Raw genomic sequence first — 24273 nt, 5'->3', positions numbered from 1 at the left:
CGTTTAATTGAATTAAACGAACTAGGATTTATTTCGTGAAGAAACAAGTGAAAGTAAAGGGTACAACACGTATTCATGTCCGCGTTCGTCTCTTGCTTTTTACTCGTGAGAAGGAAAGTATATTGTCATAGAGAGAGAAAAGGAGAAAGTCAATCAAGTTAGGTGTGCGTCTCTCGCTGTTAGCCGGTGAGGAGGAAATTCTGTTGTAGTATATATATATAGAGAGAGAGACTGAGAAAAATCAACCCATGCCATGTAGTTAGAAAACGTGTAAAGTATGCATACTGTCTTTTAGCTCGTGCGCCATACATAGTAGCAGGGGACGTGACTTGCACTGGCGCGTTCCTTCCGAAAGGGATGCGGATGGTTAGCCGAACCTCTCAGCTCGAGAGCTGGTCCGAAAAAAATGAAAGATGCTGCTTATTGATCTTGCTTTTGTACTTGTTTCCGGTGTTTTTTTTGCGCAGGTGTGGATTTCCTTTGAAAGGAGAAATAACGTTGTCCATCTGTGCGTACATGTGCGTACGTTAGCGTGTGTGTGTGTATACACGTGAATATGAGTGTATGTACGCGAACGTGAATATATGTACGTGTGTGGACGTGCGCGCGTATGTTTGTGTGCGCGTAAGTATATGACAAGTAATATAGCTTGTGATGTGAACGCGGGTTTTTGTGTGAGACCAGAAAAGGCTCCCACAATACTCTCCTTCCTAAGAAAAAATATGAAGTGTGTGTGTGTGTGTATATATATATATATATATATATATATATATATATATATATTAATATATTATTAAGTAATTATATTAAGTGTTTTCGGCAATTGCCTTTTCGCCCTGTTTTTTTCTGTTGCTCTGGTTCTTTTAAAAAACGTCAAAAATGGAGTGTGTTTGTTAATAAAAAGTATTTACTTACGCGTGGAAAAGGCGCTTACTTTTTTTTACGCTGACATTTGTTTAGTGTGTTATGTGCTGACATGTGCAACGAGTTGCTTGGATATTGAAGTGAATTGTTCGTTGTGAAGATTTTTTTTGTGTAGTCCTCGTGTGTCAAGTTGACAGTGTCTTCGCATGTGGGTCTGCGCTAGTGTGTGTACATTTTCTGTACAGGTGTGTGTTGTGCTTTGGTTCGTATTGAACGGGTTTCCAGTTGCCGTTGTCTTCGCATGTGAGTCTACGGTAGTGTGTGTACATTGTCTGTACAGGCTTTTCGTGTGCATTCGTTCGTTTTGAACGAGTTTCCAGTTGTCTTTGTCAACGAAACTATCAGTTGTGAGTTTATCTGTGTGCGTGGTGCATCTCAACTCATTGTTAATTCAGCTTCTCCCTATGTGTTGATAGGGATGTTCTGTAACTGTTTCTTTGTTGTAAGGTTTGCTGTGCGGGAGAGAATTGCATAGGCCTATATGATTTTGTTCCTCGCGTTTGCTGCAGGGTAATGTCAGGAAACCGTGAAAAATGTTTGTCGGGCTCGAATTGTTTTTTTTAATTCGCTATGAAGTCGACAGCTCCGTATTTATTTTTCTGCCGAGTCTGACGAGGGGTTTCATCATTGTTATTTGTAGTTCGTTGACGTTCTTATCGAGAGTAGTTCACTTGTTTTCTTTGTTGAAATGTTCGTTTTTTTCTTTATCAATAAAAATGCGCGTGTCGCTCAAAACAATTCCTTTTAAAAAATAGGGTCACCATGCGCGTTCGTTTCACGTCAGGTGGGCGCCAGTTTGTTTCGGGGCTTGTGGTTTAGAATGAAATGTGTGTTCATCTCATGTTCGGGCGTTACCATTTTGTAGCTGTCTAGTGTATAGAAGGAAATGCGTGTGCATCATCCCGTCGGGGTCACCAAATTGGAAATAGAAAACGTGTAAAGTGTACACACTGTCTTTTAGCTCCTGCGCCATACATAGTAGCAGGGGACGTGACATGCATCGGCGCCCGCCTCCCGAAAGGGATGCGGCTGGTTAGCCGAACCTCTCAGCTCGAGAGCTGGTCCGAAAAAAATGAAAGATGCTGCTTATTGATCTTGCCTTTATACTTGTTTCCGGTGCTTTTTGCGCAGGTGTGGATTTCCTTTGAAAGGGGAAATGACGTTGTCCATCTGTGCGTACATGTGCGTACGTTAGCGTGTGTGTGTGTATGCACGTGAATGTTAGTGTATGTAAGCGAACGTGAATATATCTACGGGTGTGGACGTGCGCTCGTATGTTTGTGTGCGCGTAAGTATATGGCAAGTAATATAGCTTGAGATGTGAACGCGTGTTTTTGTGTGAGACTAGAAAAGGCCTCCCACACACTTAAAACAATCCCACCACGTTTATAACTTTGTTTCGGGAGATCCTAATAATCTCGCTTTAAATTGCTAAAATACAAATGAGCTTAACTGACGGGTTCACCAATTAACAGTATTGTGTTGTATATATTAATTAATAAAACCAAAGACGGTTGTCCTCTGATTTGTTATAAATAAATGTGTGTATTAAAATTTTAAAATTTCAGATGGAACATAAATCAGTCAAATACATGCAATATTCATATTTGAAATGAAACAAAAGAAATATATTTATTTATATTAAATCACTAAAAAAAGAATCTGCCCCTTATTTTAAAAGAGTAAAACATTTTATTTGAAATTGCATTTTTATTATAAATGTACTATTAATTTTACACAACTTTTAAAAAGTGTGCCAGTCAGTATTGTACAGTTGTATTATGGATATAGAACACTTTAATAATGAATATATTAGTGTGGATTGTATATAAGATTTACTAATTAGTATAATGATAAACAAAATTATACCAATTAGTATTATAATATACTGAAACATATTGAAAGTAAAAAAAACAGCAAAAAATTAGCCTTTGATGTATTAGGCATATTCATATTGATCAGAAAATTTCCTATCATTATCACATCTCCTATCTCTCAAACAACTTCAATACCGTGGTTATTCATCTAATTTTGATATGAAGGTTCGATGTTTTTTTTATTAATATGTAATTCTCATAAAATATTATGAGTGTCCAATTATAGTTCTTATCGAACAGAAATATTCGTTGCAATAGTGAATGGAGGACGGTGCTTTCCACATTCAATTCTTAGAAAAAACCTCATCAGATTTTTGGTTTTGCCTTACGTAAATATTTAATTATTCTGTAACTTGATGTTTAGAATTTTATTCGAGGTTTATATTTATTGGATTTTTTATTTAAAGTATACTGAAATAAAGTTTGATTTTTATTTAAGGTTTAGTGAAATCAAGTTGAATTTTTATTTAAGGTATACGGAAATAAATTGGATTTATATTTAAGGTTTACTGAAATAAAGTTGGATGTTTAATTAAGGGTTACTGAAATGAAGTTGGATTTTTGTTAGAAAAAATACAGTATATTTATGTTAAGCTTATTTTCGCTACTGTATTTTTATGTTTTACATGTTCCTACTATTCCATCAGTCAATCTGAAAATCTAAAAACAAACTCAGATATCGACTACACTGAGGACAAACGCACGTGCCCCATAAAAATAGATAACTCTTGCCTTTATTCAGCACTATGTTTTAAAAGTAACATTTAATTTATTGGAACATATACACTAACTTCATTGCCAGCGTCATCGAGAGTCAGACTATTCTCCAGCTAAAGGCAGTATTTTACTCCTAATGCAATTTTCTACTTCAACAATGGTAAAATCTTCCTAAAATATAGGTGTTATTACAACATCCGGGGAAGAATAGCCCTGAACACACTTTTCTACCTGGACAAGGTATAACAATTGATTTCGAAATCTGGTGGGCTAGATGATACGAGCAGACCTCTGAACTATTTTGCTTTTTTATGGCAGGTACCTGACTGAACTTCACTCAATAATTATCCCTCTAATGCATTCACGACAAAAACATGACAAGCTGAAACCACTATCACCAATTGTTTACTATCTATATGTGACCATATTTCCGCGTAAATTCCAGAAACAAATCTATGTTCGTCTGTGGAACACAGTCAGGTCGAGCTACAACACTGCTAATTATAACATGGTCGCTCTTACCTCCAACGTAAAAAGGTTCCTGATGAACTGCTTTCACTTAAATACTAATTAAATTTTAACAATGCACAGACCATCACGTTTTACATAAAATCTTATTCTTAAGTGGACACCGGGCGTTGATATATATATATATATATATATATATATATATATATATATATATATATATATATATATATATATATATATATATATACAGGGTGTCCCAATGTAATGTATATGCTCTTGAAATTATCTTAACTTGCTGTATGAACACGCTATGCCACGCTCCAAAGAGATGTGCAGGAATGAAGAACGGCACTATTTTATATACTTTAAATGAGAGAAAATCAAATCGAGGATTCCTTAAAAATCCTGATAATAAATATAAATCCTTACACTAAAAATAATAAAATGTGTTGTTAGTAAATGGGTTTTTGTAAGCCGTCTCTCACAGTAGACATTTCTGCCAATGGATTAAAAATTCAATATAAACTGGGAGACACAGTTGACTTGCCAGATATCTCATTGCATATTGAAGACGTGGAACGAAGGGGTAAGTTAAAAATAAAGATTTCAAAGTCAATGTATTATTTAAAACAACCACTGTAACACATTAATCAAAGTTTAATGCCAAAAATTGAGATGACAATTTTAAGCCTAGGTACATATATAGAACTATTTTCGTTTCCATATATAAAATATTATAAAGCAAGTATTTGTTTTTCAATATTTGTTCGTTTGTTGTATTGCAGAAAAAATGCTGTTGTATTACAGAGAACATGTGAATACCTTTTACTAGTGTTGTTTATATATATATATGATTTTAATTTTCTGGATAGGTGGCGGAGTGAAATGGAGTTTTAATTTTGAATTTGAAGTGATATTAGAATGCGTTTATGATATTTCCAATAAATAAAATAGCATTATTCACATGATTTATTTGTTATATTATCCTTTAAGTGCAATCTAGAATAGTCTAGGTTTTACTTCAAAAGTTTCATATCAATTGCTTAAATAAAATTTAGAGATGTGAATGTAATCTTTAGTATCAGGTATATATATATATATATATATATATATATATATATATATATATATATATATATAAGGTAAAATTAAAAGCCAAGAACAATGCGAGATTTTTTTTATATAGAGTAAAATTAAATGAAAACAAAAGAAATACATTTCTTTTTTTTTGTTGTTTGTTTTTTCTTTTTCACAGAAATTTTAACTCTAAAAAACAGTAATTTTTTTCTGTTGTATTCAATGGTGTTATAAATCTCAATATATTTCAGACTTATTAGTCCTTTTTACTTTTTCAAGAGAAGACAGCGGAAGAGTGTTCAAAATTGGAAAAGCAGCCGCAGAGTTTGCCACGTGATACCGCGAAATATAGAACAAAAAATGACGTTAGGAGAACGTTAAAATAAATCAGTTGATGTTTGAAATACTTGTTGCGTTTGTGAATAAAGGGAGATGACTATTCAAGCAAGTTTTTTTTTTTAATTATTGCTTTTCTTATGTTTTAAACTTATATTATAAAAGCGGAGCTCAATTCCAGTCTATTGTTTAGTGTGGGAGTATTTTTTGAAATAATTAAAGATTCGAGGATACGAAGTTGACCTACGTTTCTTGAAGAAGAAAGAATGTTGATGTGAAAATCTGGTTCTGAATTAATGCAAGTGCGAATATGTTTACAGAACGACGAAGCATTAGTGTTTAAGTGCTCTTTAATGCGGTGATGAAGCAATCTGGTAGTGCTTCCGATGTAAGAGGCACTGCATTTAGCGCATTGTAGGTCGTAAACAACGTGGTTCTTAAAGCATAAACCTGTGTGTGATATTGGGCAATTAGAGAGTGAACAAGGGGAAGGTATATGCGATGGATGTTTTCGGTTGAGCTGTTGTCTTAAAGTAGATCCAGTGTGGATGAGTTGAATGTTGAGTCCATCGCTGCGGATGGCTTTTCGGATTGAAGATGAGATGTTGTCACTGAGGAAGGGTAGTTTTAGAAAACAATTGTTAGAGAAGGGTCGGATGTTGCGTTTTTTCTTTTTAAGTGAGGATAAGATCGTATTAGGGTAGCCGTTTAGTGAGAGGGTCTGTTGGAAATCGTTAGTGTGTGTATGTTTGTCGGAGATGTTAGTGCATTTGTCTTGTATGCGTGAGATTTCGGCATGTGCGTAGTTTAGTTTGTCCTTGCGAGGTAGTGCAGATTTGAAATGTACGAAGAGGCGTTTGCTGGCGGGGTTTCTGTAGAATTCAGTGCATATGGCACCATTTTTTTTATTTGTATTTTAAAATCAAGTAGAGAAAGAGATTCAGAAGAGTCTGGGTGTTCTATAGTAAATTTTAAGTTTGGGTCGGCGTTATTGAATTTGTGGAAAATGTTAATAGGTTCTTCGCGGGAGTATGTGATAATTAAAATGTCATCGATATATCTAGTAAAAAGGAGATAAGAGTAGCAGGTACTAAGGGTGTGTCTTTCGAGTTTGTCCATATAAGCAATGGCAAGAATATCGGATAGACTGGAGCCCATGGGTAGTCCAGATACTTGTTTGAACGTGTTTTGTAGGAAAGTAAAGTAAGTGTTGTCTACTATAATACGGAGGAGTTGTAAGAGATCTCCTGGAGTAATTCCGAAGCATTGTGGGTTTTTAGATGCTATAATGTCTGCCATGAGATTGATGGCTGGATGTGCAGGAATGGAGGTGTATAAAGAAACGACGTCTAGCCTAAATGGGTATCTGTATAGTTTGAGTAGATGGTGTGGTAGATCGTTGAGTCTGTTAATTACTTGGTTGGAACTACTAACATGGGCTGGGAAGGTAGAGAGTAGAGGTTTAAGTAGGCGGGATATTAACCAAGAGATTTTATAAAGGGGCCGTTAACGCTTGAAACAATGGGTCTGATCTGTGTGTGTGTGCTATTTTTGTGGGTTTTAATAAGGTGATAAAAGGTAGGTAATTTGCTGTATTTAGTAAGAAAATTTAGTCTGTGTTGTTTTGAGAGATTTCTTTTAAAACAAATTTGAGACCATGTCTTGTTAATGTTGTTCTCAATACGAGCAGCAGTGATATTATGTGCTGGGGTGTAAAGGTCGGTATTGGAAAGATGCTCTATAGCAAGGTTGTTATAAGATTCCTGTGAGATAACGCAAAATTCTCTGCTCTTATCAGAGGGTAAGTAAACTAAATCTTTGTCTTTAAGGGATGTTCTTGGCTTTTAATTTTACCTTATAACTTTCCTCAACAATGCTTCAAGCAAACTACAACCTACTTATATATATATACATATATATATATATATAATGTTAATCAAATTTACACTTAGGTAAATATGCTGAAGCTTGTAAACTTTACAAACACTGACTATCTGTTTCACTAGGTTTTAAAAATAAATTAGTAAAGTTTTCTTGAATTTTGACCGACGGATTTTTCTTTCAATAGAGAACTAGTATCTCTAACGCTATGAACATATAAGAAAATCGTGTTTGGAACTGATACGTGTTCATGACAACCAATATTGAAGTGCCAACGGAACGCTGATTAATGTCAGTGAAAAAGAAACTAAAAACTATGGCATTATATAAAAAATATGGTATCAGATGAATATTTTGAAAATAAAAAAAACCTTGTTGTTTCTTTAGATTATTTGCTTTTTATTAAACCTATAAATGTGTCAAATCATACCACCTTACCGTGTATATATTTTATTTTGATAACTACAACAACAACAACAATAATAATAATAATAATAATAATAATAATAATAATAATAATTAGTATTATTATTATTATTATTATTGTTGTTGTTGTTTAACCTCAAAATGCAGATAGGACAAAACACGGTTCAAACAAAATTTAGTGATGAAAATAAATACCACTACAATCAACACACTTTAGCCAACGTAAAACATGCGTATGTATGCTAGTAACGTAAGCATCATTCGTTCTGGTTTCGATGAAATCGTTAAAGGCGGTGTTATATCGCTTAGGGTTTTGAAGCATTTTTCACGAAAAAAGTTGTCGAGAATCTTCAAAAAATGGTAATCGGTAAGTGAGAGGTTGGGAGAGTAGGGCAGATGAGCCAGAGTTTCCTAGCTCAGTCCGCTCAAATTCTGCATTGTCGTTTGTGCAAACTGCGAGCATTGTCGCGTGTGAGAATTGGACATTTTTCTCTTTGCTAATGCGTGGTGTTCTCGAAGTTTCGGAAGACTTAACTCGATTTTTTTAAAAGTACTTCTCGCGATAATGTTTTTGCTTGCGTTCATGATATTGTAATATATGAAACCGGTCAAAAACCACTAAACATTAAGCATAACATTCTTTTGTTACAACTTTAGCTTCAGGAAGTGTCGTAGAGCTTCGTCAGGGTCCATCCACTTAGATGAGCGTCGCCGATGTCGTAAAAACCTATTGTTTTATCGGAAGCTAGAAAGCTATCGAGAAACGGGTGGTTCTTATTCGCTAAAAGAATTTCATAACGGCGATTACTTTAGTTTTCGTTCAATTTGTGAAGTACCCATTTCTCAAGTTTTTTTATTAGCTTTCTAATCTTGAGAGAGATTGGAAATCATCGTATACGTAATATATAATTCAGAAGAAAGTTCGCGAATATGTGTGCATGGATTTGTGTCGACTAAGGCTTTTAATTGATCGTTGTCACCATTCGATGGCCGACTACTTCGTTTATAATGTTCAAGACTCTCGCTGTCGTCATAAAATGTTTGATACCATTGTGCTGTGAGCTCAGTAATTGTTCATTAACCAACGCTTTGTAGATATCGCGACCCGTTTCGGCAGCATTTCAGCCTGGCTTATAATAAAAAATATATAATCGTGCGAGTTTATTAGTTTTCTATCTTGTATTCGACGTCTTTTCTGATTAGTTCGACTAAGATACAAAAAAAACATAACATGCAATCAAAAAACATAACATACAATCAAATTATAAAACTGCATGGAAGCAGATAGCACATAGGTGAGACACCGTGATTAGTAAGACTCTGAATTAGAATTCAGACTAATTAAAAAAGATTAAATGAAAACTGTTATGCCAAGCATAATCTTTTAATTAGTAAAGGTTTACTTTACGCGTTTTGTATCATATTCAGGTGAAGAAAAATTATGCAAAAAATAATAATTAACCTAGAATTATTATATTATTTTAATTGGAATTCATCCTGTAATTATTATAAATAATTAACAATTCGCCGGTCGAAGTTAATGACATTCTTACATGTATTAGAATAGCGTGATGTAATGTTATCCATATAAGATATGCCCCTAGAACTACTATTGGGGAAGGTTAATTTAAATTAATTGTTAACCACATCTAACATGTGAAATAATATATTGATTAAATTGTTGAAATTTATATTTTCTGAGGCAGTTAAAATTATTTATATTTTGTGAAGTAGTTACAACTTAAAAATCGAAGATCCATTATGTGTATATAAACAACAAGCAAAATATAAATCGAATCAGAAGGGTTCTAATGTGAACTAATATCGTGATTTAATGAGAGCCATACAGAGTTCTCCCTTTCTCTCTCTCTCTCTCACACTCTCTCTCTCTCTCTCTCTCTCTCTCTCTCTCTCTCTCCGTATCGCCTGCTGGTCGATATAACAATCAATTCTGTGCGAAAAGAAATACGATCAAAATAAATAAGTAAAGACAACGAAAACGGGAGAGGGCATAATTCTCTGTATCTCTTTATCTCTAACTCTCTCTTTCTCCTACTCTCTCTATCTCTGTCTATCTATCTCTTACTCTACTTTTCCCTGTATCTTCCGATCTGTCTGTCTGTCTGTCTGTTTGTCTCTCTGTCTTTCTCTGTCTCTCTCTTTCTCTCTCTCTCTCTCTATCCCTCTATTGCTCAGTGGTTTATGTAATCGGCGAGTTCATAATAAAAGAACATACGGCCTAAGTAAGTAAATATATACATAAATAAAGATAAAATGTAGAAATACCGAAGACGGAATTGAGTAAGGTTGTATAGCAAAAGTTTGGTCATGTAACTAATGGGTATGTATGAACATGGTGGGGTGATTATGAGTTTTGTATCGTTATTTGGAAGGGTGGAGGAGCGAAGAACAGAATTACAGAATGTATACTGATCAGCCAATCAGCGGGGGAGTTGCAAGAGACATTTTTTCTTGTTCCGATTTCAATATTAAATCATTGTGAATTCATTCAAATGGCCCTTTATCATACTATCATTTCCTTCCTGCCAAAATATATATAATTTTATATATATATATATATATATATATATATATATATGATATTATATATTTGAAGGTGTGAATTGACATAATTTTACAATGATCTGTTTATTCATTTTGTCGCTTTAATCGGCTTATGAATAACACGTATAACGTGTGGTCGACCTAAATAAAACTGTAACACGGCCACATGTATCTATCTTTAATGTTCCTGCCCCCGACGTCAATGAGTTTGTTTTAGCGTGTAATATTTTCACAAATAAGCAATAAAATGTAGACGTTTCTAATCAGAATAATTACGTGATGAGTATAAATGAATCCAAGCGAAGTAATTACGCGAATTGTATAAAAAAAGATAAGAACAACGTGTTCTCACAGAAATGGCAGCCTAGTTTATAGTTTAGAACTGCTCTTTTTTTGTTGAAATAACCGAATTGGGTAATTTTAGAATGCATTATTATCAGCAACTCAGCTATGCCGGATTTATCGATTAGGAGAAATCATTATTTGTGTATGGCATAGGGGGTAAAAATATACGATTGTGATAGAAAATCTGTAACCACTTAATGACGGCTAACACCTAGGAAAGTAGAAAAAGTATAAATGCACTCAGTCTAGAATAGTGTCGTAATGGGCCTCGGTATAAGAGGACTCGGTATTTACAGTCCGTTTGTTGTCTATTAGATAACTCTTTCTTTCGACCCAAAGATCATCATTAGATAATTATATTCAGTCTGCAGAATGAATAGTCGTCTACATCAATATCGGTATAACTTTGTAGTTGCGAAAATAATAATAATCGCTAATTTCTCAATTTGTGAATAGTGGTTCCTGATGAGAGCAAGGAGCATGGCGCATGCCCATCGGTTTCTAATTCCATCCCATCATAGAGTGGGCATATACTGTGTGAGCGTGTATTGTCTCGATGCTGTTCAACCGTTTTGTTCAAGGATTTGTCCGAAATACATTATTTCTCCCATGAAGAAATCACAGATTCCTTCTTTTATTTTAAACTAAAATACTTCTATTCGATAGAACAGCGTGTGGATATGTACTCAACTGTGTTCTTTGTCATAATTATTTCAATTATATGATCAGTGTATGCGTTCGCGAAATCAATCCCGCTTCACATATTATTCTTCACCCCAAACACTTTTAAAATCTACATGACACCGTATAAACACATGCATTTCGGGCGATGTTTCCCGAGCGCAATTTTAAGGTATGCATCAATTAAATAGAATTTTAAAAATATATTTCTTCCGTTTAGACTAGTAAAAGATGTTCAATGCTAAACAAAAACTAGGTGCAAATAAGGATGATATTTTACTTCTTTTTTGACACAGATTATAGGCCCCACCGATTCAGCGAATATTATCATGGATAGGATTTCGTTTTTCAAGTTTTTCAAGCCCTACATTAGCGTTTGTCAATGTGGTGAACAGTACATTTTATTTTTACATAAAAGCTGTCCTATGTTTCTTAACACGAACACGTTTTTTTTCTCTTGTAAATGTAACCTTAGTGATTAATCCAATGTTCAAAATATATTTTCAATACAGTCACAGGTGTTCCCCGACTGTTTATATAATTCTTTTTTTTCTGTATGGTAATTTCTTATCTATTGAATCAGGTATTTATTTAATGATTTCGTTCGCAATTATTTCCGTATTTTTCACGTTTTTTTTTGTTTGTTTTGTGATCGTACCTTACATTTATTAATTCTTTTTGCTATACAATAGGAATATTAATGCCTTATTCTGTCAAAAGTCAGGGCAGCATATCGATAACATAGAATGGTGCGTACTTTATTTTTTTTGTGGTTTCTCTTTATTGTTTGCAGGAGGTGTAATATTAATTATGTTTTTATTCTTCCTGTGGAATAAGGCCTTGACTTTTAAAGTACAGTTCTTACGTACACCACGCCAGATTCTAAACTGTTATTTAAGTCCTCTTTAATGCTAATCACTTTTTGGCAATTTTCGGCAACTTTGTAGTATGGAATTCTACTTGCGTTGTCGTTTAATAAAGCCTCTTCGTGTATTCTCAGAAACCGTTGTCGATACCAATGTTTATACTTATTTTTATTTTTTTTTTTTGGTTATACAACAGGAATATTTATGTCTAATTTTACAAATTTACATCGATGTTTATATTTACATCGAGGGTAAAAAAAGCATGGAATCAAGTACTGACTAGTTTAAACTAGTCAGCACTTAATTTCATATATTATATAATCATTGCATTTTTAACTATCGATGTAATTTTTCTCGTTATAGATTAAAAACATGTGTTTCTAGCGTTTACCAAATAACAATCTTTTCGGTCTGAATATGAGTTAAAAAAGTAAATTTAATGAAGTAAATATTTGTTCGAACTCCTGCCTTCACACGAATAACGTCACCTGAAATCTCCACCGTTAGTTCTTTCTCTCTACTGTTAAGTAACAAGAAGTACTTTTTATAACCGTTTCTCTCCTACTATGCAGTTTAATTTCATATGCATAGTAATGAGACTCCTATAAACGAAGTTTTTTTCTGTGTTCCAAACAAAGAAAATGCACTCTTTTTTTTTTGTATGTAACATTTCTCATTACTTTAACTACATAATCAATTTCCACAATTTTGTGTGTTTTTCAGTTCGCTAGAACACAGTCCTGTTTTATAGTTTCAGGAAATTCTAACGCACTCTTTTTCGCGATAAAATATAATACACTGATACGTTTATATTCTGTAGTACTCAGATTTTACTCAATAAACAAATGTTTTAATAAACTGCACCATCGGGGAAATCAATGTTATACATAGCAACAGATTTTCTTATGTATGACGTAAACGGCTTCCCTTCGTCTTAACTGTAAATGCAAGTGTCTATAGTCGTCCTCGTTTTGTAAGAACGCGATGTTACATTCTGTGATCTAGCTTTTGTTTATAGCAATAATATATGTTTTCTTATTCCAGTAAGATGCTTTAATTGCTTCTCAAATATCATTTTTCTTCGCTCTGGACATGTTGTAGTTGTATCTGATATGTAACAAAGTAAGTGTTTTTTTTTTTTTACTGCGAATACCTCTGAAGCTTTGACATTACCGACTACCGATTCTCCATTGTGGTTTATTTATTTTCAACTAGCAGGGGTACCCGGCGTTGCGCGGGTGTTTGTAGATATGTGTGGTGTTAAATAAAAAAGAAACGGGACGGTAGGATCGAACCCGAAGCCCTGAGGCGAAGTTTGAAAATAAAATCGGCCAGCCAGAAAGATGTCTGAAAGTCGTCGAGCGTTACCACGACGGCGACGACGACGACGACGATGTAAGCATTCAACATTTTAATTAAGCGGTAATCAAAACGTAAAAAAAACACAAAAAAATCTAACGTAAGGCAAACGAACGATGAAATCAGAATACGAACACGTGAAAAATGGCTTAAATAAGCCTATTTGGATATTAAAATTTAAAATATTGGTGGGTACCCGGGTTTTTTGGAGTGTCGCTAAGAATAAGCGAAGTAAAAAAACAAAACCAGGAAAACGAACGTTACGTGAAAAATAGGGGTACCCGGCGTTGCCCGTGTGTTTGTAGGTGTGTGTGGTGTTAAATAAAAAAGAAACCGGGGGGTAGGATGGAACCCGAAGCCCTAAGGCGAAGTTTGAAAATAAAATCGGCCAGCCAGAATGAGTTAGTGAAAGATGTTTGGAAGTCGTCGAGGGTTACGTCGACGATGTAAGCATTGTTATAAGTGAAGTAAGAAAAGAAAACAACGTTTTAATTAAGCGGGGGGGAGGTAATAAAAACATAAGAAAAACAAAAAATCTAACGTAAGGAAAACGAACCTTGAAAACAAAAAAAAACGAACACGTGAAAAATGGCTTAAATGAGCCTGTTTCGATATTAAAATTTAAAAAAATCGGTGGATACCCGGGTGTGGCTAAGAATAAGGGAAGTAAAAAAAAAAGAAAACACCAGGAAAACGAACGTTACGTGAAAAATGGCTTCAATAATACAGAGTAAAATATTTAAATTTAAAAAAATCGAAAAAAAAACAAAACAAACATCTCACACCACGATTCGAACCCAAAACGTTCAGATCATGAAAAAACGCGTTAACCAACTGCCCTAAAGCGACTGAGATGACATTGCTCGGTTTTTCAACTATTTAAAGTAAATCCGGTCACGACGTCATGACGTCATCTGACGCATGCGTAGAATCGGTCATTGTTACGAGAAACCCGTTTTTTGTTGGGGGGGGTCTGTGGAAAATTGTCGATTTCGGAGTGAAAAAGTTAACGTTTTTGGCCAATTTTTCGATATTTTTCAAGCGAAGGATGGGGATTGGATATGATACCGAGTTTGTGAATTTTCCTCGTATGTGTCGAAAGATTTTTTGCAGACACACAAACATACACATATACATACACACAAACAAACATACATACATTTTCGCTTTTATATATATAGATAAAGGGAATACAATGAATAAACCTGTCAAAATACAATATAATGTTTCCAAATAACCTGCTTTCTTTAGAAACACTCAACACAATGTAGATCTAAAGGTTAAAAACTTACATTGAACTTAATTAAAGTAAAATAATAGTTCATAAACGTATTGTTGGAAGCGCCTTGACTTTCTCTATGTTGTTCCCCCATCCTCATCTGCAATATGCGACGTTTCTGAACAAAAGAAAGAAATAGCTCTACACTGATCCGGATCTGGTTTCTGACCAATCGATTGAGATGTCGAACAGGTTATCTTCCTCTTTCTATCCTTGTAGCCATGTTGGAAATAAGGGTAACTGACTCTTGGATAACCCCCCAATGCGGCCGATCTATCAGCAGGTGCCAGGTACTCGGACTGTTGTATTGTTATTAATAAATGAATTATTGACCATGCATAGCTTCTACTTGGGTTATTTGATGCCATATCCGTAGTTCGTTACGACTTCTCCTCTACAAAGCTGCAAATAACATTGCTCGTTTATGTTATCCCTTATCTGCTCTAACAACTTTATCAATGTTTCTCACGTATCTCAGCCCTCAAAATGTGAAATCGCAAAGAAACAAAAATAAAGCCAACAATTTCAAATCCCAAAGAAAAATCCCAAATTAAAGTCTCCTATTCTATAATCAGAGGTTTAACTCGGATTACATCAGACTAAGCTCGACCTATCATTACTGTGTGAAAGTGGCATTCGACCGAATATTTCTTCAGATGAGTTCGTGAGTATTCTACACCCGCAATCGTCATGTGCATGGAATATGTGCCTAATAAAGAGATTGCTTCGATGTGGTATAGACATCTCAAGAGAAAATCCTTTGCCTTATATATATATATATATATATATATATATATATATATATATATATATATATATATATATATATATAGTAGCATTGCTAACCGCACCGCGTTCACATTTGCCCTCTATCGCCCCCATAGCAGCGGAGTTCTTATCATTGAATGTGTCTTTGAGAAAATTGACAGTATTCTCTCTGCCCATCCTTCAGCTAACATTCACCTTTGTGAAACCTTCAATGCTCACAAATCACTCAAACAACACGGATGATGAGGGGAGGTCCTGTTATGATTTCTCGACGTAACTTGCAAAGAAATGTGCTCATCCTCCGTTCTTTCTCCATTGGAATCTTCCAAGTACTCAGTTATATCGGTTAAGGTAAATTCAAAATGTAATAACTCCTTCGATGTATCTCTTCATCGTACTGCATATATGGTTGAACAGTTATGGTACCTATACTTCTGCGTTCTATATTAAAAATGGAGCGTGTCCTTTATCTTACAGATGACGTTTCTTAATGGTGCATTGTCAGTATAGACCGCTCTTTAAGCTTCGAGGAATTCTAGCAAAAGCCCAACAGACAGCCGTACTTCTGCCAAGATTATGCCGGTACAACTGCGTACAGAAATCATGATGTCCATTGTTTCCAAGGTAATACCTGCTGTGAAATCAAAGCTACATTTGGAAATGTCAGCAACTATAGTAAAGTTATAATAAATATCTAGAAAATTCTATCCTTTGCAGTTCGAGTCGCCTACACCCTTTATTTCGTTCTGTGACTGAAAATACACTGTGCAACATAGATATACACGTATTTGATAGTGTAAAGTTTGTCAAACACCTTAATTCCAATAAAGCAAATTTCCCTGGCGGAATGTCAGTCATAAGCTCCAGTCACTTCAACGGAACTAGCTCTCATACATATAAATCTGTTGCAACGTTGCCTTCACTTGAAATACTTCTCAACACCTTGGAAAATGTTATCTGATCAGTATTTAAAATAGTCTGCAGATCGGTCATCTCAATCTTAATACAAACGAATAAGTCTTACATGCATTATGAGTAATTTTCAGAAATCTGTGATAAATAAATAAGTTGTCAACCACATCAGAAAAATAACCTGCAAACTGACAAGCAATATGATTTCCTTTCTGCGAGATCTACAACTGATGTTCTTACTAATCAAACGATGTTTGGTCAATTGCTTTGACAGGCGTTTCGTTTCAAGAGCAATAGCTCCAGATATATAAAAGGCGTTTGATGGAGTATGATATTCACAACATTGCCAGCTACGCAATAGCTGAAAATGCTCTCTCAGTTATTAAATCCTATATTTCTTATAATTGTAGTTGATTATGGACAACAATCAGACACCCATAGTATGAACGCGAGTTTCCCCTCAAACTTTGAATCTGGTCCGAACTCTTTTCCTAATCTTCATCGATATTCTCTCAAATCTCATTCTTAGATCATTCGTAGACATATATGTAGGCGACACCACAATATATGGCAACATTTCAAAGGTCAGTAATTACAAAGGTCTTGTTAATTTTTTTGTCGATCTAAAGAACGTGGTGCAATGTGAAAGAATGTGTCTGGTTTATTTTAATGTATCGGAAACGAAGCCTCTCTCCTTTCATCATTATCTCATTGCCCTCATCAAGTTCCAATTGAAATAAACTGTTCTCTTCCTGAGGAAGCTCATAGTTTTAGCATTTTCTAAGACTGACCCCCGCTCCTAATCAAAAAAATATAACATACATCAATGGTATTGCCAAGATCGCTGGAATAATAATTGGATCATTCTACCGCTTCATAAGTATCTAACTGCCGAAGCAAACTTTTTATTTGTATTGTATGAGAGACAGGTATAAGAATTCTCCTACTAGGATTGATACAAAAATATGCCTAACAGAATATTTTGGAACCGATTTTATGCTCCTTATGTGGATACATTTATATAAGTTTACTACTTCTTTTGTGGAATATTACTTTAAAAAATGTTTAATGACAGTTTATTAAATGTTATTAGTGAATCGCAATGGACCCAAGTAATATCTTCTAAGGAGTAACATAAATTGAGATAATCTATATATTAATACGCTTGTAACTATCTATCTATGTGTGTCACACTTTCTGGCAAATTTGATTCGTTGAGAAGATTTTATTCTGGAATAGCGGATTACACATTAAACGAACGCTCAGGGCAGAGATCAGGGTTGCCAGGTTGGCTAATGTAAATTACACGGTTTTTGTTTCTTTTGTTTCTCTCTCTCTCTCTCTCTCTCTCTCTCTCTCTCTCTCTCTCTCTCTCTCTCCCTAGAAGTTGTTGACTTGCAAATATAAACATTTAGTAAATAACTGTGGAAACAGATTATAAAATATTTTTAATTAACGAAGACTCTCTCTTTCTCTCTCTCTCTCTGTCTATCTATCTATCTATATATCTACTCTGCCTTGAGCGTTCGTTTAATGTGTAATCCGTAGATAGATATATAGACAGAGATAGAGAAAGATAGATAAAGTGAGAGTCTTCGTTAATTAAAAATATTTTAAACTCTGTTTCCACAGTTATTTACTAGGGAGAGAGAGAAAAACAAAATAAACAAAAACCCGTGATTAGCCTTCGTTTGATGTGTATTCCGCTAATCCAGGAAGGAAACATGAAATATTTTTATAAAAATATATGTTTACTCCTACAACATTATATTTCATGAAAAAAAAAACTTTCCGGCATATTTGATTGGTTGAGAAGATTTTATTCTGGAATAGCGGATTACACATTAAACGAGCGCTCAAGGCAGAGAAAAATTTAGTAAATAACTGGAAACAGATTTTAAAATATGTTTAATTAACGAAGACTCTCTTTCTCTCTCTGTCTATCTATCTATCTATCTATCTATCTATATATCTACTCTGCCTTGAGCGTTCGTTTACTGTGTAATTCGTAGATAGATAGATAGATATAGAGAAAGATAGATAAAGAGAGAGTCTTCGTTAATTAAAAATATTTTAAACTATGTTTCCACAGTTATTTACTAGGGAGAGAGAGAAAAACAAAATAAAATAAAAACCGTGATTAGCCTTCGTTTGATGTGTATTCCGCTAATCCAGGAACGAAACATGAAATATTTTTATAAAAATATATGTTTACTCCTACAACAGTAAATTTCATGAAAAAAAAATTTCGGGCATATTTGATTGGTTGAGAAGATTTTATTCTGGAATAGCGGATTACACATTAAACGAACGCTCAAGGCAGAGATCAGGGTTGCCAGGTTGGCTAATGTAACTTTCACGGTTTTCTGTTTCTTTTGTTTTTCTCTCTCTCCCTATAATTTGTTGACTTACAAATATAAACATTTAGTAAATAACTGTGGAAACAGATTATAAAATATTTTTAATTAACGAAGACTCTCTCTTTCTCTCTCCGTGTCTATCTATCTACTCTGCCTTGAGCGTTCGTTTAATGTGTAATCCATAGATAGATAGAGAGACAGAGATAGAGAAAGAGAGATAAAGAGAGAATCTCCGTTAATTAAAAATATTGAAAAATCAGTTTCCACAGTTATTTACTAGGGAGAGAGAGAAAAAACAAAAGAAACAAAAAATCATGAAATTTTAATTATCCTTCGTTTGATGTGTATCACGCTAATCCAGGAACGAAACATGAAATATTTTTCTAAAAATATATGTTTGCTCCACCGACTACTACTGATTGATGTTAGATATAAACAAATCCAAGAGGATAGAGAGGGAGGGGGAGAGATGGGGGGAGATATAGGAGTGAGATGGGGAAGAGAGATAGAGGGGGAGATGGATGGGGGGAGGGAGGAGAAAAAAAAGAAAAAGTATTTTGGCCATCAGATTTTCTATTTGGCTTTTATTTTCAAGTTCGGCCCTTTTCTGTACGCACTCTCAAGGCAGAGAGAGAGATAGATAGATAGATAGAGAGAGAGAGAGAGAGAGAGAGAGAAACGCGGTCTTCGTGAATTTTAAATATTTTAAAATCTGTTTACACAGTTACTTACTAAATGTTTATATTTGAAAGTCAAGAACTTCGATATAGTCAATTTTCTTTTAATTTTCAATTTGGCTTTTTCTTACATTGGGGCCATGGATGTCCGATGTCAATTTTGCAGAGCCTTAAGATTCCAAAGTGAACAACTAAATTGCTGTCATAACGGAAAAGTAATGCTACCCCCTTACAAGATTACCCCGACAATTTAAGATTATTATTTGATGCCAACAATGCCGAGGGTGCAAATTTCAGGCAGAATATAAGAAACTATAATTCTGCATTTGCTTTTGCATCTTTGGGTGCCAATATTAGACCCCCTCCAGGACGTGGACCCTATTGTTTCCGATTACAAGGTCAAACTTACCACTACGCAAGTAACCTCTATGCAAATGACCCTGAAGAGAGAAGATATGGTCAGCTGTACATCATAGAAACCAATAAAGCCATACACAATAGAGTAAATGCTCCAGAAAATGCTAACTGTTTAGTGTCTGTTTTTCAAAAGATAAATGAAGCACTGATTAATAATCCTTATGCAGCAGCATACCATAATATGAGGGATATTGAACAACAAGAACAAGAGAGAGCTGCAATTGAGAACGTGTCACCAAGACAAGTAACCATGCACTTCATCCTTGGCCCTGACAGAAGGACATACAACAACCTATCAGGCAATGAGATTGCAGCCATATTCGTTGGTGATGATGGTGCACCTCCAGTACATCGTGATATCATTGTTTATCCTATAGGTCGACAGGGGGAGAGGATTGCTTACATCTCTTTCCATCTTGATCCCATGGTTTATCCTCTTCTCTTTCCGAATGGAGAATCGGGATGGCATATACAAATGGCTCATGTGGCACAACGCCAAACTCGTGTTCGCACCAAAGTCACCATGCAAGAGTTTTACTCATACCGGCTTGCAATCAGAGATGGCTTTAGTGCTTTGCATCGAGCTGGAAAATTATTGCAACAATATATTGTTGACGCTTATGTGAAGGTGGAGGGATGCCGTCTGAACTTCATTCAAAATAACCAAGCACAATTAAGAGTGGCACTTTATTCGGGTCTCATGGATCACCTAGGAAGACAGAATGAGCATGAAGAGGCAGGTGTTCCAGTCATTTTGCCCCCTACATTCACAGGAAGTCCGAGAAACATGCAACAAGCATATCAAGATGCCATGGCGATCGTCTGCAAATTTAGAAAATCAGATATTTTCTTGACATACACATGTAACCCAAAGTGTCGAGAAATCACAGAGAACCTTGGTTCGCATGAAACAACACAAAACAGGCCAGATTTAGTTGCACGAGTTTATAACATGCACTTAAAGGAACTTATGATTGATATCAAGGATAGACATATATCTGGTGTTCCAGTTGCTCATATCTGTGTCATTGAATTTCAAAAACGCGGTCTACCACATTGCCACCTTTTGTTAATGCTGCGAGAAGAACTGAGGACAAGAGAACAAATTGATCAGATGGTTTGTGCTGAAATACGTTCATTAGACTACCCAGAGTTGAGAGAATGCGTGAGAACATTGATGATCCATGGTCCATGTGGGGTATCAAATCCTAATTCTGTGTGCATGGTTGATGGAACATGTGAGAAAAAATTTCCAAAAGATTTCCTTGATGAAACGAATACAAATGTATCCGGATATCCAGTGTACAGACGGAGAAACAATGGAGAAAAGGTACAAGTTGGCACTCATGAGGTTGACAACAGATTTGTTGCCCCATACAATAAGTATCTACTGGAAAAATACCGTGCCCATATTAATGTTGAAGTGTGTTCCTCGGTGAAAAGCGTAAAATATTTATTCATATATATATATAAAGGTCACGATTGTGCAAACATGGAAATCTAACATGTTTTAAATAATAATGAGCCCACTGGAATACATGAACACAATGAAGTTAAACAGTTTCTGTCATGTAGATATGTGTCTCCTCCAGAGGGCTTTTGGAGATTGTCAGAGTTCAAAATGCATGCTCAATCCCACACTGTTTATCGCTTGGTTGTACATTTGCCTGATGAGCAGCATGTTTACTATAGAGAAGGGAATCAAAGACAGGCGGCAGCAAAAGCAGAAGAACGTGACACACAATTTACAGCTTGGTTCAAACTCAATCAAACAGATGAGAATGCAAGAAATCTTTTCTATTGTTCTGTACCTGAGCATTATGTCTTCAACAAACAAACAACAAAGTGGACACGGCGAATTAGATTCAGCAACATTTTAACCAGAATGTACTCTGCAAGTCCTCGAAATAAAGATATTTTTTATTTGAGGATGTTGCTCCTTCATGTCCCCGCAGCGACTTCATTCAGCAATTTGAGGACAATCGATCGTCAAGAAATGGCCACCTTCAAAGGCGCATGCATCAGACTGCGCCTGGTTGAGAATGACAATGCATTGCAGGAAGCTTTGACAGAAGCAGCAGCTCATCAGATGCCACGACAACTATTATCCATGTTTTCCATGATGTGCGTCTTCAACCAGCCCGTGAATGCTCTGCATTTATGGAATAAGAATAAGCATTTTATGATCGAAGATCTGCTGCTTAGATATAATATCATAACTGCTGAAAATGTTGCTCTCCACTTTCTGAATACCTTATTCATGGAAAATGGCATGAATTGCAACATGTTTGGTCTGCCTGAACCAGTTGGAGATCATCCTGGACATGAAGGAGATGTTGGAAACTCTACCATAGATGTGACTTCTTTTAATATTGAACAGAGGCAGATATTCAATGCCGTGGTTGCAAGTGCCTTCTCTGTTGAGCAAGGTGAGCAAACAAAAAATAGATTGTTTTATGTGGATGCACCCGGTGGTTCAGGAAAAACCTATCTTTTCAACAAGTTATATGAATACCTTAACGCTAACAACATAAAGAAAAACACTTCTGCTTGGACTGGTATTGCTGCAACACTGCTGAAATGCGGCAAAACTTTGCACAGTATATTCAAGCCCCCGGTTCCCCTAAGCGAAAGAAGTGTCTGCCATGTGCCACCGAACTCTGAGCAAGGACACTTTTTGATGCAAGTTAAAGTCTTCATTATTGATGAAGCTTCTATGATCCCATGCTATGCGCTGAAAGCCATTGATAAATGCTAGAAAGATATAATGAACACCCACACTGCAGTTGGTGGTAAAGTAATCTTATTTGGAGGCGACTTCAGACAAGTACTTCCGGTTGTCCCGAGAGCTCCTCCTGCTGCTGTGCTAGATGTGTGCCTCAAACGCTCATACTTATGGCACAGCTTTCCTCACATGAGCCTCACACAGAACATGAGAGCAAATTCCGATGAACAGGAGTTTGAAAGATGGCTTCTGCAAATGGGCAATGGATCACTCCAGAGTTCTCTTGATGAAGTGGCTCCAGATGTTATTGACATTCCTGAAATGTGCACATGTAATGGCTCTTTGATATCAGAGGTGTTTGACAACTGTACGTCTGAAGAGATGAAAGCAAGAGTAATCCTATCTCCAAAGAATTCTGAATGCTTAGCGGTCAATGAGGAAATTTTGGGAATGTTGCCAACAGAAAATAAAACGTACCTCAGCACTGATTCTGTAAGTTGCGATAATGACGAGGAAGCACAAAATTATCCAATGGAATTGATTAATGCTCTCACTCCATCTGGCATGCCTCCTCATAGGTTGAATTTTAAAATTGGAGCAATAATTATGCTACTGAGAAACCTCTCCATAACTCAGGGACTGTGTAACGGCACTCGACTAGAGGTCATTCAGCTTCACAAGCACAGCATCAAAGCATCAATAATCAGCGGTTCACACGCTCATAAGAGAGTACTTATCCCAAGGATAAAACTGAAACCTAGCGATGCCAATATTCCTTTTTTTCTTCATCGCACTCAGTTCCCAGTTCGCCTCTCATACCCAATGACAATAAATAAAGCTCAAGGTCAGACTTTTGATAGAGTTGGCATATATTTACCAAAGCCATGCTTTACTCATGGCCAGATTTATGTAGCGTTCTCAAGAGCAAGAGCAATGAAGACTGTGAGAGTTAAAGTCCAACATCTTAATGATTCCACGCATGGCCACAGAAGAGGAATCACATTTACACGAAATATCGTATACACAGAAGTCATCTAAAATTGTCCATGTGTTTGGGTTCCCTGAGGCAATCTGAATAGTGGACGTATATGGGAGAAAAAACAGATGTAATGACAGTTTATAATTTAGAAACGTTGATATTTGAAATGTATTTTAAGTAATCAAGCATATGCATCTAAACATCAAGAACATATTCGTGGATAGTTTGGGTTAGGTTCAACGTTAGGTTCAAATATTTTTGAACAAAATGCACAGGTTTAACCCATTACTGTGCGAAATTAACAATAACATGTTGTAAAAACTCTAAGTCTCCATTATATAATAAGTATATGATAAATAAGCTAAAAATTAAATAAAACTTTTGAAAATATTTTTAAATAAACATATTTATAAAACATAAATGAAGATGTATATATTGAGAATATTTGGAGCACTAATATCATGATTTTGGTATATACATATTTACATACATTTTACCTACCGTACTCTTCATTTACTATTTAAAAAAATAGTACACAGGGTGATTTCGTCGGCCAGGGCAGTAAAGAGTTAATGTAAATGTTTCAAGGTACGGATATGTGATGAGATAATGTGTATGTGAAAAAAAAAAG

At 35.3% G+C, this 24273-nt stretch overlaps 3 protein-coding genes across 3 annotated transcripts; all 3 read left to right on the top strand.

Annotated features, from left to right (window-relative positions):
- Window positions 1–4448: 4448 nt before the first annotated feature.
- LOC145248643 (uncharacterized) lies at window positions 4449–21818 on the top strand. Its single transcript, XM_080110318.1, has 3 exons — window positions 4449–4575; window positions 19758–21382; window positions 21531–21818. Exons 1-3 carry the CDS (start codon window positions 4449–4451, stop codon window positions 21816–21818), a joined length of 2040 nt encoding a protein of 679 aa, XP_079966444.1.
- Window positions 21819–22198: 380 nt separating this feature from the next.
- Window positions 22199–22696, top strand: LOC145248642 (ATP-dependent DNA helicase Pif1-like). The gene has a single exon (XM_080110317.1). It carries the CDS (start codon window positions 22199–22201, stop codon window positions 22694–22696), a length of 498 nt encoding a protein of 165 aa, XP_079966443.1.
- A 9-nt stretch (window positions 22697–22705) lies between these two features.
- Window positions 22706–23701, top strand: LOC145248641 (ATP-dependent DNA helicase PIF1-like). Its single transcript, XM_080110316.1, has one exon. The coding sequence runs from the start codon at window positions 22706–22708 to the stop codon at window positions 23699–23701; it is 996 nt and encodes a 331-aa protein (XP_079966442.1).
- Window positions 23702–24273: the final 572 nt, after the last annotated feature.

The sequence above is a fragment of the Euprymna scolopes genome, chromosome 27, assembly GCF_053919585.1.
Source record: "Euprymna scolopes isolate OS-2025 chromosome 27, ASM5391958v1, whole genome shotgun sequence".
In the NCBI taxonomy this organism is placed as follows: domain Eukaryota; kingdom Metazoa; phylum Mollusca; class Cephalopoda; order Sepiida; family Sepiolidae; genus Euprymna; species Euprymna scolopes.
Note: the sequence above shows the minus strand (reverse complement) of the source record. Positions and strands in the feature narration are given on the sequence as shown.